A 16,091-nucleotide genomic window follows, 5' to 3' on the forward strand; every position below is an offset into this window, starting at 1 on the left:
CAACGTTTCTACGCTCGAAACGAGTCCCTGTATCGCCGTACAAAAGGCACGTATCGAAGTTTGCATTCGGTTTAAGGCTAAGTAGCCACACACGCGAGTCTCTGCGTGTATGCAAAAAGATTCCTCCCGGCTCTGGCCCAAGTATATTAAAGTTAATTTTATTCCTTCATTCGTACTGGTGGAATGACGTAAGATTTTTTCACGTACAGCCAGGGAATCGACGCACGTACGATTCTGCCGACGATGGATGATTCACGAATTGAAGTATCAATAAGGATTATACTAAAGTAACAAGTTCGATTTGGCTGCCGTAAAAATATTGCAAACAATCGTACAACATATACTTGTATTCTTATAAACATTGAACAGTCCTAAAAGTGGAAAAGCGTACCAATAATTCAACGTTAATTTTTTCCTCCACTAAATTATGAACAGTAATTTAAACTTTCCTGATTAAAAACCACCTCTGTAATGATAATAATAATAATCACGATGCTAATTCTTATCTGCCGTGAAACTAAAATCTCATAAATCACAACAATAATACGCAGCATGATTTATTCAAGAACTAACATCATCCATCACGGACTTTCAATTTTTCATTTGAAACGGTGTTTTCTTCTTCTTTCTTTATCTCTAATTTTTCTTACCGGAGACCGAGGACTCTTTGGTTTTGAAAAATTTGCATAGTACGGTATAAAGTAAACGTAGGTGAAACTGCCGTTCTAAGGTAAATACTCGCGCGGGTATACCAAACATATTGCAGAGGTGCACGTGATGCTTTTTTACATGAATAGGAAGGTCCACGTGGCGACATTTAGTGACACCGTTCGGTCAGCGCGTAACAACTTTAGCGATTATGTCATTCCAAGTATAATTATTATTAACTGGATTAACAAACGGCACGTTGCAGGATATATTCACAAGATATAATACCAACTATGAAAGAGAGACACGCGCGTTAGGCACCTACACAAATTTACACAAACATTCATTCCCAAGCAATCAACCGTGTCCATATAATATAATATAATAGAATACGAGAAACGTATCAATGAAGGACTCACGACGCAAAGTCTTAAGAGGATTTATTTTTCGCTTAGCCAAATTACCCGGGATTTGACCCAAATATTTTCTTTTCAGTGCGTAGTATTGGAAAAAAATTCTTACTATTACGTAACCAACAACGATACAATAAGGACAAGTGCGTCGGGTTTTGACTTTTAAAGGACGTGAAATAACGATCGTTCGTTACTTTTTTTTTCATCTACGAAGATTTTTTTTTTTGTTTGCTAGTTGGAAATTTTTGAACGTGAGTCAATGTATACGTGACTCGAGTTTCTTATCGTCAGCAGCAATTCACGATGAACTATAGCTACGGAGACTTCCGTTAGTGGAGCTAGTGCTAAACTTAACCGAAACTAAAGCAAAGTAACGGCTTAACTATAAATAACCACCTCTATATGTATAAACGCGTTGCATTTTGCGGTGAGGAGCGAAGCTGCAAGTCGCATATTTTTTGTACTTTATACATCAAATCACGGTACAAAACGTTGGCTTGCAGTCGAATACGGATCTAAAATTTTACTCGGCGGTATATAATTCTGGCTATCCGTTTTGCAACGTCAACGTTCATTGCAGCGTGATTCCCATGGAACAATGACGAGATTACCTGGGAAACTAGGAAGACATTCACAGCTCGCATCACGACTCAGCCAATGTTTTACGGTTCAGTGCCTGTGCAGCAGGACGCGATGCTGGTTCGCTAACCGGAGGTATAAAATCTGCGGACACCAGCTAATTGCAAACGTCAACGTCAACGAATAATTTGCATAATGCGCGGAATACGTTAGCTAATTTTTTACCTGCAATTTTTTGTATCCAAAGACCATCAAATATGCGGGTAGCGACTACGAAAATACATTGCATATAATTCTACAATAAGTTTAAGCGAAAGAAAATGAATGTTCGTTCTCACCTAAATATCCGCCGTTCGATAGCAAGAATAGCGCAGAGAGTTCGAGATAAACAGTTTAGAACAATGCAGAGAAATTATGAAACCGAGACTGCAGATCTCAAGGCGTCTCAGCTATGCAGTCATCGAAGAAAACTGCGATAATATGCACGAGTAAGAACCTTGGCGTCCACGTGAACACGAGAGATAGGCGTTCCGCACACGGAAAATATGCAATAAACTGCATTAACGTATTTTTTAAACGGATTCACAATTACGTATATAACACTATCTTGTAATACCACGAGGAACAACACCAACGATGAAACGTAACAAACAAAACGATATACAAACATTAAGAATTTGTTTAAACGACGTGGAGGTTCCGACACTCGATCACCGGTGTGTTAGAGCGCGCGATCTTCACTGGCCCACGATTGGGCGCCGACTGGCGAGAAGACCGTTGATAGCACCGTGGCCGCTACTGATAGCATTCCGAAACAAACACATAATACGAATCAAGCCGCCCGTCCGATTGGTCGGTGCGCGTGCGTAGCCGGCGAGTTTTAACGTCCGTGAAACGGTCGGAAGTTGGATGGATAGGTGAGTCGTGGTGTGTGCAGCCCGGCGAGGGCGTGGATCGAGTCAAAGAGTCTTATCTCCACGGCTCCATGCAAGTCTAACGCCTCGGCTTTCTCGTCCAAACTATGACGCCGAGAATTTCATTATATTTTGAGGGTTTGAGTCGCTCAGATTCGAAACACATTAAATAAGAATGTACGTGTAAACTAAGTTGTCACACATATTTCTTATGCCGAAATAAAGATACTCTAAAAATTTGAAACTGTTCGGAGCAGCATTAGGGTAGATACGGCGTATAAGGCGTCTGAATAGGGTCATAAGTCAAAAGGTTCCTTGTTTATGATGGAACTGTACATAGACCGTTTTCGGATAAGATAAAACATTACGGTAGCCTATTTTCTACTTTACCGGCATTTTGTGGAGGTATTATGTACCCGGCTATTGAATGCTGTTTCTTAGAGCTTGGTTATCTCAGACTCCATGGTTATGAGTATGGTGTAGACTCGGAATAAAATGTTCGAAAAGCGCTAACGACATTTCAAAGTGCGACTAGTAATACATCGTGTTTTATGAGAGAATTTGAAACAGGTTATTATATTATTGGCCAACTATTTCACTCGTCGATTAACACCTACACGCTCGCAAGTCAGAAACGCCTTGAGATATGAGGTCGGCGTCAATTATAATGAACTGTTCATAGTACCTACGACTCCGCGATATTGATGTGTCAATGTGGCACATGATAGTTTTTTATTTGAAATCTATACGCGAATATAACGTACTATGCAACAGGAAAATGGTATCAGAATTCTTTTTCAAATGCAAGGGGCGAAGAGAATCGAGATGTATTTTTAATCCAGTTTCAACGTCTATATATATTTCACAAGGGTCATTGAAACCTGCTGCACCGAAGCCCAAGAATGCTTCGCTGACGATAAGCTGAGTCTGCAGTAACAGTTATCTGTCGTTACAGAATTTGAAAGGGTTCGTTAAGCAATACAACGATTATAAAGTTGAAACTGGCAAATTGGTAAAAAAAACGTAGTTACTGATCGACAATTTATTTACCCTCTTTTTAAGGTGTAGAGCAAGAATTTAACGGGGTATTATAATTGGATTTATCCACGGATTCGATTGGATGAATTTTCATAAATTATTAAACGGCAAATAATACATAGCAACAAAGTCATTACACCGAACTCTACTACCCACCGAGCTCATTGTCTTACGAGCGACACCTTTAAAGTGATGTTCTTTAACTGATAAAAAGACGATTAATTTATACCGATATCTTACCTCCAGCCGTTCGGTCGCCTTCAGCAGTCTTTCGTAGTCGACGGATCCCTGGACGGTAAGAAGTTCCATCATGTAATCCGCCTCCTGAACGGACTGCTGAACGAGCTCCAACTGCCTTTCAAATCTGCGCCAGAGCCCGAGTCTGTTCCGAAGAAGAGTAAGGAGTCTTGCGCACCGGGATTCCAGTTCAGTGTGTACATCCTGAAGGTTGGAGATTTTTCTTTCAACGGCGAGTGGTGACACCGACACCCTGGTCCGCATCGGTAGGGTGTGAAGAACCTGGCGTAGTCCCATCAGATCTTGCCACAAGTTGGTCAACTCCTCGGCGACGCCGTGGCACCGATCCACGCACGCCGCCACGATTTCACTACCTTGACCCTCGTTGCCTTCGCATTGGTCAAGAACGGATGACTGTCTCTGATGAGATCTACGAACCCGCGCGAGACCTCGTTGCAAGGCTTGCAAGCGCTCTCTGAGAAGTTGCGCAGCGTCTAGCTCCTCGCCGATCAATCCTTCGATGCGGCGTGCCGATGACAGCAGGACTCCGACCCGCTCGCTTTCTGCAGCCGGAAGTAGTCCTAGCCGGCCGAGTTCCTCCTGTATGATGACGACTCTATCGAAGAGAACAGATAACCGTTCAACGTACAGGTCAAGCTCTTCTTCGGTCTTCAGAACTCCATGGAAATCGTCGATGGTGACACGAAGTTCGTTCAGTTCTCGCTCCAAGAGCTTTAGCTTGTCGTTAACCGGGACGTCGCTCGACGATATATTTTCGGCAACGGAAGCTTGGATCGTGTTTATCTTTTCGGTAACGCCTTGCCAACGGTCTTGGAGCTCACCGTGGAACTGCCTCTGAAGCATCTCGTCTGACAATGGAACGATTCTAAGTGCCTGCTCGAAGTTGTTCTCAGCCTCGTTACGGATATTGTTGTGCACCTCGTACTGCGCTTTTATTTCCTGGAAGAAAGGAGAGACCTTGATTTATTTATTTATTTATTTTTTCATCTCAAAAACCCTCTTTTGGCGGGGAATTCAACTACTCGAAAGAAGGACTCCGTGTATCCGGATCTTTAACCGAATTCGTTGGGCTCATATGTCACTGCCGCATCTTGTCTGAGGGGGTATATTTACTCTAAAAATACCAAAGTTGATGGTGTACTCGCCTGTGGCGGTGAGCCAAGTCTATTTTCAAACTTGACCTGAATCTATGAGCAAGCTCTTAACCCGTAGCTACATGAAAGAAAGTTCGAGAGATTTGGACACCGAGAGAAAGCTTTAAGTATTTACAAATATAACATAAATTCGTGAAAACTTACCCAGAATTGTCGCATGTTACCGCCCGATGGATCGTGGACAAATGCAAGATCACGTTCCGCGGAGTTCATCCAATTTTCCAATCGACCAACTAACGCTTCCTGGGTTGTCCAGCGATCTTTAAATGCTATGAGACGCCTCAAAGAAGATTCCACTTCATCTTGAAGCTTGATGATAACATCCAGTGCCTCTCCATATCGATCTTCGGGGTCTTCAATTTGCACCAATTCTTCCAAGCTACGAGCTACTCCTAATAGCTGAATTAGACGTGCATGGTGGGTCGCGATGTCGGAGGATAATGACTGAAAACCATATTGCAATGAGTCACATCACCAAAAGGTTAAGTACTGTAATCGAAAAAAAATTATATAATAATTCTTACCTGATAAAGCGAAATATACTGTTCATAGTCAGAGGACGTGACTGTTTGTAGGTCCGGAACCCGTTGGTGAGCAACTCCCAGCCATCCCCTTTCCTCCTTAAGTCCTTGTTCAAGTATAATCCATCTTGAAGCTGCCAGAGACATCTGCTGAGCGCGAGAAGCAGCCTGGTCAAGCAGCGTGGTTGCTTTCCTGTGAAGTTCCTCGTGGAGATCGGAATACTTTGCTCTTGTTTCTCTATCAAGGTTGCCCTCTAGAGATTCGAGAATAGCGCGACAGTGGTTCAAGTTGACGAAGAATTTCCGATGCTTCTGCATTTCCTCCTGCAGGTCTTCTAAGCTCGCGACTGATATTGGACTGTCCAACAAGTTCTCCGCTATCTCGGTGATCTGTGCAAATTCCTGCAACGTTTGCTCGTACTCTTCGGCGAGGGAAAGAAGTTGTAGCAGTCGGTCTCTCTCAATGCAGATGGTGTACTCGATGACTCGGGTCATTTCGTGAGCGGCGTAAGTGTCCTCGGGGACAATCTTCCCGGGATAATCCTTCAAAATTCGTCTCGCGGCAGAAACCAACTTTCCAGTCTTCCACATGTGACAGCGGTTAGTGTTATCAATTTTTTCTAGCTCTTGAAGCTTCCACTGCGTCGACGCATCACTCGCTATGATGATATCCAGTTGCTTTCGATGTTCGTCAACTAGTCGAGAGACGTTGTTAACACCATTCAGGAACTCGTCCCAGCGGATAAGTTCCGTAGTAGCGTACTTCTCTCCGTCATCAGTGACGTTTTCGATTGCCTGAACCTGAGACTGTAGAGCATCCAGACACTCCATTATTCTTTCACGATCTTCTTCTACGAAGTGCACTTCGACGTTATTCCAAATAGAGTCCAACTCCCTGACACTTTCTTCGACATGATTGATTTCTTCTTTCAGTTCAATGAACGTTCGCAGGTCGTCGTGTGAAGGTCCGTGGGGACTTTCCCTACTCAAAAAAATTCTGTACTCCACAGACTCGAGCCAGGTTGATATGGTCTCAACTACTGTGATCAGAGTATGTTTTATAATGACTGTATCACTTTCTTCTTCGACAGCAGCTCGCAGCTGGCCCAAACCGCGTTGAACAGTTCCACTTAGTTCTTCGATGGATTCGGTCGTAATCACCTGATCCAGAGTTGCTATGTAAAGTATGTTGGATAAATGAGTGGTCTGTTTCGCATTTTGCGAGTTCCTTACACGGTCTGCTATGACTTTTGTGGCTCTTGTACGCTGTGAGACTTGATTTTGCGGAACACCGTATTCCAACGCCTCCGCAAGAAGCAAGGATGTTGGGCTAGGTGTTTTTCGAACAGGACTGTGCGATACTAAGAGTCTGTCTTCCCAGCTGGAGTTGGGACTGGTATCACGTTTTTCATACTCTGTACTCAAAGGCACAGGAACTTTGGATGTTTTTTGGTCGTCAATCGTGTCGGTATAAGATTTCACTTCCACTTTTGATGATGGTTTAGTTTTTGCGGAAAGCACAGATTCCGTTGGAGAAAGGGGTTCCTCTGTCGTATCCATTGGTTCAGGAGCTGTTACAATGCTTATAGCCTCTCTGATAGATTGACGAGAATCTATACCTACTTGGCTCGAATCTGGAGTTTTCGCTGGCTTAGCTGATACATCAGAATAAGTTGAGAGGAAAGTTGAGCCTTGAGATTGATCCGTTGATATTATCAGCTTTACCTCATCTTTAGGCATTTTTTCCGTAAGGCGTTCTTGGTGTGGCGAAATTTCTTGAGAAACTGACACTACCTGCACTTGGGCTGTATTCGGATCAGAAGACTTCAATTTCGCAATGGTAACTTTGGACGTGATGATTTCTGCCTCGGTTTCATATTTCTGCGAAACTTTACCTTGCGCTCTGATGGAGCTTAGGTCAATATCGGTCAATACTTTTCCTACAACGATGTTGCCCGGTTGTTTATTCGTGGCATATTCTTCAGAAGAATCTGGTGGCGACCCAGATCTCGTTTGATCGGAATTTTTTCTGGCTACGTCGGAATAAGACAATTTTGGTCGTGACTCAAGAGCCGTTGTAGGCTGACCAAATATTGTTTCAAGGTCAGTTTTTTCTTTTTCTTTGGTAAATGGAGCCGACTCTTGTGCCTCATTTGTCTTGTGTTTTCTTTTCCTCCGCTGTCTTCTCCCTAGCCTGGCTGTATCATCTTCCAAGCTCGTAACGTTCTCCGAAAGTTCTTCGGTAATACTCGTGTCTTGCGACGTTTCTATCGCTGAAGCGCGTTCAAAATCTAGGAAACTTTGACTGGCGCTATCAGGTATTTCGATGGTGGCTTGGACGTGAATTTCGTACGAAGTATCCGTAAACGAGTCCGTCTCCGATTGCTGTTGAACAGGCTCTTCTTTTTTAGCAACGATTCTGGTCACTCCCAGTTCCTTTGTGGCTAAATCTTTCTTTTCAGGTGTACGATCAACAGTTTTTTCTGGCACTATAGTTTGAGCACTAATATCAAGCGTAGTTGGAACAGCTTGAGTGCTTTCTTCAGAAGTTGGAACAAGTTCATGCACCTTAGTTTGTATCGACGAATCTACAGCTGTCAATTTTTCGGGGACAACAGTTTGCGACTCTTCTTCGATAGTTATCGTGGTTTTTTCGACAGTTGTCATGGGTAGTAATTCAGGGGCTTCGGTAGGCTCTGGACTTTGAATGGTGCTTGTTTGCGCAGCACTTTCAGTGGTTGGTTCTGGTGTCTTGGTCTGTATTTCCATATCGGAAGTAACTGCCGGACGCGGGCTTTCTTTAGGGGTTGTCTGCGTCTCGGAGGTATCGATTTGTATATGATCGACTACGTCAGTCTGTATGGTGGAGTCTTCTAATACAGGCATTGCAGGCGTGGGTGTTACACTGGTTTGTATGTCCACTTCCGTCGTGACGACAGGTTCTGGTGTGATAGTCTGCATCGTAGCTTCCTGTGATACCATCTTTGTCTCATTAGGCAATGGAGTTGTTTGCTGAACTGCGTCTTCGAGCACTGCTTTGGGCTCTGGTGAAATTGTTTGTGTCTCTATTTCATTGGTGGGCTCTCTTTGGATTGGAGAGGTTTGAGATTCTATGGTGATTCCTTCAACTGGAGTGGTCTGCACTTGAATGTCGTCAACCTTTGTCTTCTCTAAATCGACAGGGCTCGTTTGTACTTGCGCATCGTCGATCTCTGTTTTTTCAGGTTCAATCGGGCTGGTTTGAACATACGTTTCTCCAATTTCTGGTACTTCCACTGGAATTGGACTCGTTTGCATAAAAGCCTCATCAACAGCCACCCTCTCGAGTTCGATTGGGCTCGTTTGAACGTAGATTTCATTAATTTCTGGTTTGTCAGGTTGCACTGGACTTGTCTGCATGAAATGCTCCTCAATTGCTGGCTTCTCTGGCTCAATCGGGCTGGTTTGACACTGCATTTCTCCAACAACCGGCTTTTCAGGGTGAATAGGACTTGTCTGGACAAAGTTTTCCTCCAGGATTACCTTCTCAGATTCGAAAGGACTCGTTTGAACGGAGGTTTCCTCAGCACGCGGTTTTTCAGGTTCGACTGGGCTAGTTTGAACATACGTTTCTTCGATAACCGGCTTTTCGACTTGAATTGGACTCGTTTGTACAAAAGTTTCGTCAATCTTCGGTTTCTCTTCCTGTACAGGACTTGTTTGCACCTCATCATCTGCGGTCGGTATAGGAATAGGCGTGACCGTTTGCATAGCCAAGTCTTCTATATCTGGTGTTTCAGGCTTACTAGTTTGATTGGACACGTCAACGGCGGGTTTTGGAGAAGTTTGCACCTCGATATTAATTTCGCTCAATTTTTCTGTCTGAACTTCTTGTTCCTCGTTGTCCGCTACTACAGGTTCAGGTGAAGTTTGTGCTGAGCTTGTGATGATTTGTGGTATTTCGGGTGACATGACTCCGGCTCCTACGTCACAAGTTTCAACGACAGTTTGCGTTTCAATCTCAGTACGTATCGGTTCCGGTTCTTTAGGTTTTATTTCGATTTCTATGTTCTCAACATTCGATAAAGCCTCGCTCTTCTGCCTACGCTTCTTATCCTTCGCATCCACTTGACTCGCTTCAGAATCAACAGGAATAATTTCATCCGTGAAGTCTGCTTCGTCGGTAGTTGTTTTAGGTACTTCTGAGTTTTCGTCATGCTTAGTTTTCACCTTCTGTTTTTTCTTCTTTTTCTTCTTGTTCTTTTTCTTCCCACCTTCGTCATCCTCAGCGGTAGAAATTTCATCTACCGTTGTTTTGTCGTCAGGTTCGTAACCGTGATCCGGTTCCGAGTTATCATCGCGGAAAGTTGAAATCAAAGACAATGGTTCTGTAATATCTTTCAAGTCCGGTTGCGGCTGTTCAGATTCATGTTTCGAAGAATCTGTCATCGGTACGTTAATATCGGTAGAATCAGCAATCGTGGTAGTAATGGAGGCGCTGGAGTCTTCTGTAACGGATTTTTCAGGGGTTTCAGGTTTATTTTTATGTTTTTTCTTTTTTCGAATTTTCCTACTCGTTGTACCGTCGGATTCGCTTTTTTCAGAAGGCTCAGGGTACGTCTCGGTTTCTTTTTCAGTTGTCGGAACGGTGCTTGTTTGAACTATTTTGTTGTGGATTACGTGCACTGTTTGTTTCTCTGCGGGGAGATTAATGTCTACGTCTTCCTTCACTATGTGATACGGAGCTACCTCAGGACGTTCAGCCTCAGTTCTTACGAATACAGATGAACCTGCCTCTTCGTCTTTCTTCTGTACCGATAAAGATATTTCAACCTTTTCCATCACTGGTTTGTACTCGGATCCGCAAGAGACTGAACTCAATTGTGGGTCTGTCAATGCATTCGCACGTTCGTGTTCAATGAAGTCATCGTTTGATTTATGATGAGTTACAATTTGGTAGGTGAACGTTTCTCTTTTATTATCTGGTTGCTCTGGAATGACAATATTCTCTTTTGTAGATTGTTGAACCTTATTTTTATCATCGTCAGCTATAAGTTTTAAAGTATCTTGCACCGGCTGAGTTTCAAGTACTAATGGTGTCGTGGATTCAAGAGCTTTAGGTGAATCAGGTATTTGGTGAACTGCCTCGATCGGTTCTATTACCACGCTTTCAGTCTCCATCAATTTTATTATTAATTTTTGTTCAGCTGTTGGACTTAGTTCTTTTGAAGGCTGTTTTTCAGGTGTTGCTTCTTTCTCCTGAATTCTGACGAGCTCATCACGGTTCATTTCTTCTGGCACAGGGATACTTTGTTTATTAAAATCTTCTACTGTGCTGCTACCTGCATGCTCTACTATTTCTACCGTGCCGGATACTAGTTTCGTGATTTGTGAGTCACCTTTACTAGGTGCATCGGACTTACACTTAGCGCGAGCTACGACATCATCCTCAGCAGTAGCAGTTTCTACGGATGGTTCGGTTTTTGAATCACCAATCGACACGTCATCGATAGGAGTCTGCAAAATTTGACATTTTTCAGTGTTGATTAACAATTGACTTAGACCAGCTGCTGGCTGATGGTCGTGTGCATCATTTACCTCAATGGGCAAATATTCCATAGCATGTTTCTCGACAACTGTGATCTTTGGAATTACATCTACCACAACAGGGGTTTCGGTACGTTCCGATTCCATAGTCACAGATTTAACATCAAACGAAGTTTGAATGTTCGATTCAACAATTCCTTCATCGTCTTTCGACGGCTCCTCAAAAGCTTGATCTATCATCTTGTTTTCTGCGGCTAAGGGGCTTTCTTCGTCACTACCTTTCTCCGATTTCTTCAGAACTTCTTCCGGCTTCGACTCGATGGAAGTAGGAGCTTGAATTGTCTCTGTAAAAGAAGATTTTGATGTCATATCTTTGGCAAATGGTCCAAAGAACGGTCCTTGCATCGGACTTCCCGGTGTAAGTGGCACCGTACCTTCCGGAAGTAGAGGCTGAGGTACCTGCGCACTGGCCTGGGCATCAAAGATATGTCTTTCAACTCCAGTGGTACCTTCAGGAGCAAATGCAATACTGTTATCGATGATTCTCTCATTGTCATTTCTGGTTACGTTGATACTAATGTGCGGTATATCTTGCTCGTCGATTTCCACTTCTTCCGGTTCTTCGATAACTTCCTCAGTCGTTGTTTCTTTGCCGTCAATTATGGTAATCTTCCGAATGGTGCGCCTGGTTCTTCTGATCACTCGGCGAGTAACTTGCTGGACTACGGCGTGAACGCTCGAAGTGGTAGTTTGATACTCCCCAGATTCTACTGCCGACGGTTCACCTTCTATCGGTTTAAGCTGCAAATCCTGAATGTTGCCTTGGATTATTTGGTGCGAATGCTGAGGTCCCGTCTCGAACTCTTCAACGTTGATTTCGCCGCCCGGTGCACCAGTGGTAACGCGTCCCCCGTAGGACTGAGTCGTCGACAGTTCAACAGTTCCATCGGGCTTCGATCGCGTGACGGTAACTTGTTGGCCTCTCATGGTGGCCTCTGAAAAGGCTTGCGTAACCGGCGGGTTACCGTCCACTGCTGTCGACAAGGTGGTCAAATGTTGTTGAGTTGTTTGTTGGCTTGTTACCAAAGTGCGCCGGAGCTTTCGAACGATGATTCTCTTCGTGCCATCGGCGTCGACCACTACTTCAGTTGTCGTATCGTCAGGTTCTGTCAGGAAAGTTTCGAAGGCCTGCGGAGCAGCGTGCGATATGTTCAACTCCGACGTCGCGCTCTCGGTCTTCTGCGCGTCTTGGTACTTCATGTCGACCACTATGTCATCTGGCATTGACCCAGATTGTTCGCGTCTGATGAATTCTGAGCTCGTACTGGAAGGCACATTTTTCGTCGCTATTTCGATTACATCGTGATTGCCGACCGAAGATTTTACAATTTTGATCGTCTCCTGAGTTTGGGCGTTGTCCTCGTCTCTCTTCACGAGTGTGCTCGATTCCGTTGGCATCGTTTGAGACGCGGTAGAGACCGGTATCTGAGTGGTGGACGTTTGTTTGGTGAGCTGAGCTGGTTTTTGAACAGTTGTTGTTGTCGTTGACGTTTGTTTTGTCAACTGGGCTGGTTTTTCAATCGTGATCGCATTGAGTAACAAGCTCTGACCGGTTTGCAAGGAAACATCAGCTTGCGATGGCAGAGAATGGGGCTCGTGCTCTAAAGAGGAGTGAATCGAAGGCGCTGAGTCTAAAGTACCTTCCCCACGCTCGGACGCGTCATCTTCTGCCTCTGCCATTTCCTCTAAGTCCTCAATCTCCTATAATTTGGGAAGAAGATTGTGATTGGAAATTTCACTTAACGATGAACGTTTATCACTTGTTATTTTTTTTTAGTCAGCAGTTACGTATGTAGCGAGAAATAATAGAATTGAATTTGCAGACAGATAGCGTGCAGTTTCAAAGTTTCAATATTCTATCGGAAAAGAAATGTGTTCAAACCACTCGAAAGCATTGACCTAAGAGATCCTTCAATTGTTTTATTTCTCGAACTATTACTGGCTCAGTGATCTCGAGTACAGGAATTTATTCGTTGATTAAAACGAAAAAATATCCAGTCCCGCACATCCGGTGCAGACTGATACAGACTGACACTTAGGTAGTGAGTTATACTTAGCGACGTACCAGAAGCGAGGAATTAGCCAAGACTTTATTTGGATTAGCATACAAAACAAATTACATACGTGCAGGGAACGTGATTGGCCTAGACGAACACTGTGCAAGGTCAATGACGCTGGTTGACAAAATTACCGATCAAATTAGATCATCATTGCATAACATACTTGGCAGATACTGAACCAGGTACATTAATTTTTACATGAGGGTTATCAAGCGCAATTTATGAATGTAATTTACATTTAAAATTTCTATCTTTTTTTGGAAAAAAATTCCGTGCCATAAAATCATTTGGTTTTATTCTAAAAATTTGCCACATGCGGCTACTTTTAAACGAGGATATTACATATTCATAAAAATATCGAGAGCACCGAATATTGTATAAGAGTTGACTAAGTGACAAGTTAGCGAAAACGATTAGTAATGACTCACTGAAAATGACAAATTGTCGTCTAATCTACCGAGAAATTATGTTTCTGTAGTCGTGGATTACATATTTAGAGATAATCTGTTCTGAAGCGAATATTATTCTATTTTGATATCAAACAGATTTACGAGAAATTAAAATTTACGAGTACGTTGTGGTAGTTTTTCTTGAATCTATCACAAAAGTATTTTGCGAGATTCGAGTAACAAATTTTCCGGAGTCATCGTTCACTTAGTTTGATTATGAATTGTGCTCTTTAAATATTGATAAAATCAGTTTTCGTCTGATTTTTCAATTAAGGACGCATAATATTTGCAGATCGGTAATAATGCAACATTTAACAGAGTATACAGCAGAGATTAAAATAACGATAGGGAATTAATCAGAAAAGTTTAATTATGTCAAAATACAATGATGAATTAACATTCCTTAAGTACATGCAACTCCTACAATTACATCTATCTTTTTACATTAACAAATATGTATAGTAAATATGAGCTATGATAAATGATATGCAGAAAGATACAAAATAATATACGTATATCAGTGATGGGATGAATAAACGATAATATAAGCAAGAATATACAATCTACGCAGACAATAGCGAGCAGTACTTAAATATGCAAATTTGATTCTACTGTACTGAATTAAACATCGGTTCTGAAAACGATAGTAAAGCTTCTTCTGATTGTTTGCGTACAGCGTAGACGAGCGTACAGACGCTGAAAAGCTTGATGGTCGACGCAAATAGAGATAGATAGATGAGAAGTAGAACCAATTACCGACGACTTAATTAAGGTTTTATTGCATTGAAGAATATTCCTGGAACATGCTGTGTGTTTTAAGTAATACCATTTGACACCATGATTAGGTACATGAAAACTATAGGATGATTCCTACATACCTATAAATTGTGATTATTTGTCATTCTCTCTTGAAGCAGACGAAATTAAAAAAAAATTTGACATCGTCTGCTCCAAATGCGAAACCAGGTTATACCACAGTGCGTAATGTGGCTTACACTTGGGTGTAAATTGGGGGTGAGAATTGCAAGGATATGATTTAAGCGATGGAAAAAAAAATAGGGCACGATGAAGGAGCGTGAGAAGAAATGAATAATTACACTCTACAGGCTTGCTTGCGCGAGCAGGCCGCCCGAGAGTTCAGCTAGAAGCGAACCCCGCCACCTTAGCGTGGAGTGTTGCGAACAGTGCGAAAGCCCCGAGATGTTGTAAGCGTTGAGTACCTGCTGCTTGTGTCGTAGACGCGTCGCGACGTCCCTCAGAGCCTCCCTCATAGTTTTCGCCAGGGCACTCACTTCGGGAAGTGACTCCATTTCCGCAACTCGCTTCTCCCGAGTTTCTATTTCCTCGAGAAGCACCTATCAGGGCCGAAACGTATTTTATCATCATTGTTACGAAAGTGGTTTCTATCTAGTGGACACCAGAAATGACCTACAGCATCCAATTCAAGCCGCTTTACAAACCTTGCACGCCGTCACTGATTGTTTTTCGTGTATGGTCGCGATGATCTGCCTAATCCATATTTCAGTTTCATCCAGGAATGACATGTAGATTTGGACTTCTCGCTGACGACGTTCTTGTGCACTTCGTGCATTCTCCAACGCAACAGTTCCCTGCTCTGCTTGCGATGAAAGGGTTGCGATTCGCGCACGAATTTCCTTGAGAGTCGATGACAATTGCTGAGTTTCGGAATCTCTGGGGATCGTTGCCAATGACGTGTTTATGCCGACTGCCTGTCGGTCGTACACCTGAAGATCCGCTAGTATTGTCTGAAAGTTTATTGTCGTGTCTCTTGATAGCAATTTCATATCAGCGTCTTGCGCGGGTTTTAGATTACGATTTTGTAAATAGAGGAACATTGAGGGTCTCAAGACGAGTTATAGGAGGATTTTGAATCTAAAATCTCACCACAAGTGCCGAAAGCATAGACTGTATGCTATCTCCGGGCAAACAATCTAATGATAGCTCAAGTCGCGTCACTGCCAACTTCAGGGATGCAAGGTCATCCGAAATCGATTCCTAAAACGATCAATCAATTAATACGCAGATTACGAATATCGCGAATCACTTAATTCATGCCGTGCATTCGACGAACGCCAATCTTACTCCAGCGATGAATTAATATATTAGCTTCAAGGAAATCAGCAAACCTGTCAATTGAATAAACACAATTAATGAGTTAAGGACGGTCGCATGAACCGAGCTGAAGCACGATTTTAGCATTGGATAAAACTGCTTCATATAATGAGTAAAAAAATCTCGAACGATTGATATGCATGACGAAATTCAGCTCGATTCAAAGACGATAACACAACGATAACGACGAAGATGATATGGGTTCCTGAGCAACGAGGATTTATGTACAAAATTGCGGGACGATTGAAGCAACGCAAGCGAGATGAGGATTGAACGATGTGCGGTATGACATGCAGGTTGAGGGCGAGCCGGAAGCGAACACCTACTGCACAATACAT

At 42.9% G+C, this 16,091-nt stretch overlaps 1 protein-coding gene across 5 annotated transcripts in view; it reads right to left on the minus strand.

Annotated features, from left to right (window-relative positions):
- Positions 1-16,091, minus strand: part of LOC124179261 (nesprin-1) — a 136,964-nt gene that overhangs the window by 15,509 nt on the left and 105,364 nt on the right. For 4 of the 5 annotated variants that reach the window (XM_046563496.1, XM_046563499.1, XM_046563500.1 and 1 more), the window contains 6 exons: positions 15,526-15,636; positions 15,081-15,386; positions 14,841-14,975; positions 5,529-12,812; positions 5,149-5,448; positions 3,833-4,789 (listed from right to left, as the gene is read on the minus strand). In XM_046563496.1, the coding sequence (XP_046419452.1) occupies positions 3,833-4,789; positions 5,149-5,448; positions 5,529-12,812; positions 14,841-14,975; positions 15,081-15,386; positions 15,526-15,636 (9,093 nt within the window). The remainder of the gene's footprint in view (positions 1-3,832; positions 4,790-5,148; positions 5,449-5,528; positions 12,813-14,840; positions 14,976-15,080; positions 15,387-15,525; positions 15,637-16,091) is intronic. The other variant, XM_046563497.1, reaches the window with a different exon arrangement.

The sequence above is a fragment of the Neodiprion fabricii genome, chromosome 3, assembly GCF_021155785.1.
Source record: "Neodiprion fabricii isolate iyNeoFabr1 chromosome 3, iyNeoFabr1.1, whole genome shotgun sequence".
NCBI lineage: Eukaryota > Metazoa > Arthropoda > Insecta > Hymenoptera > Diprionidae > Neodiprion > Neodiprion fabricii.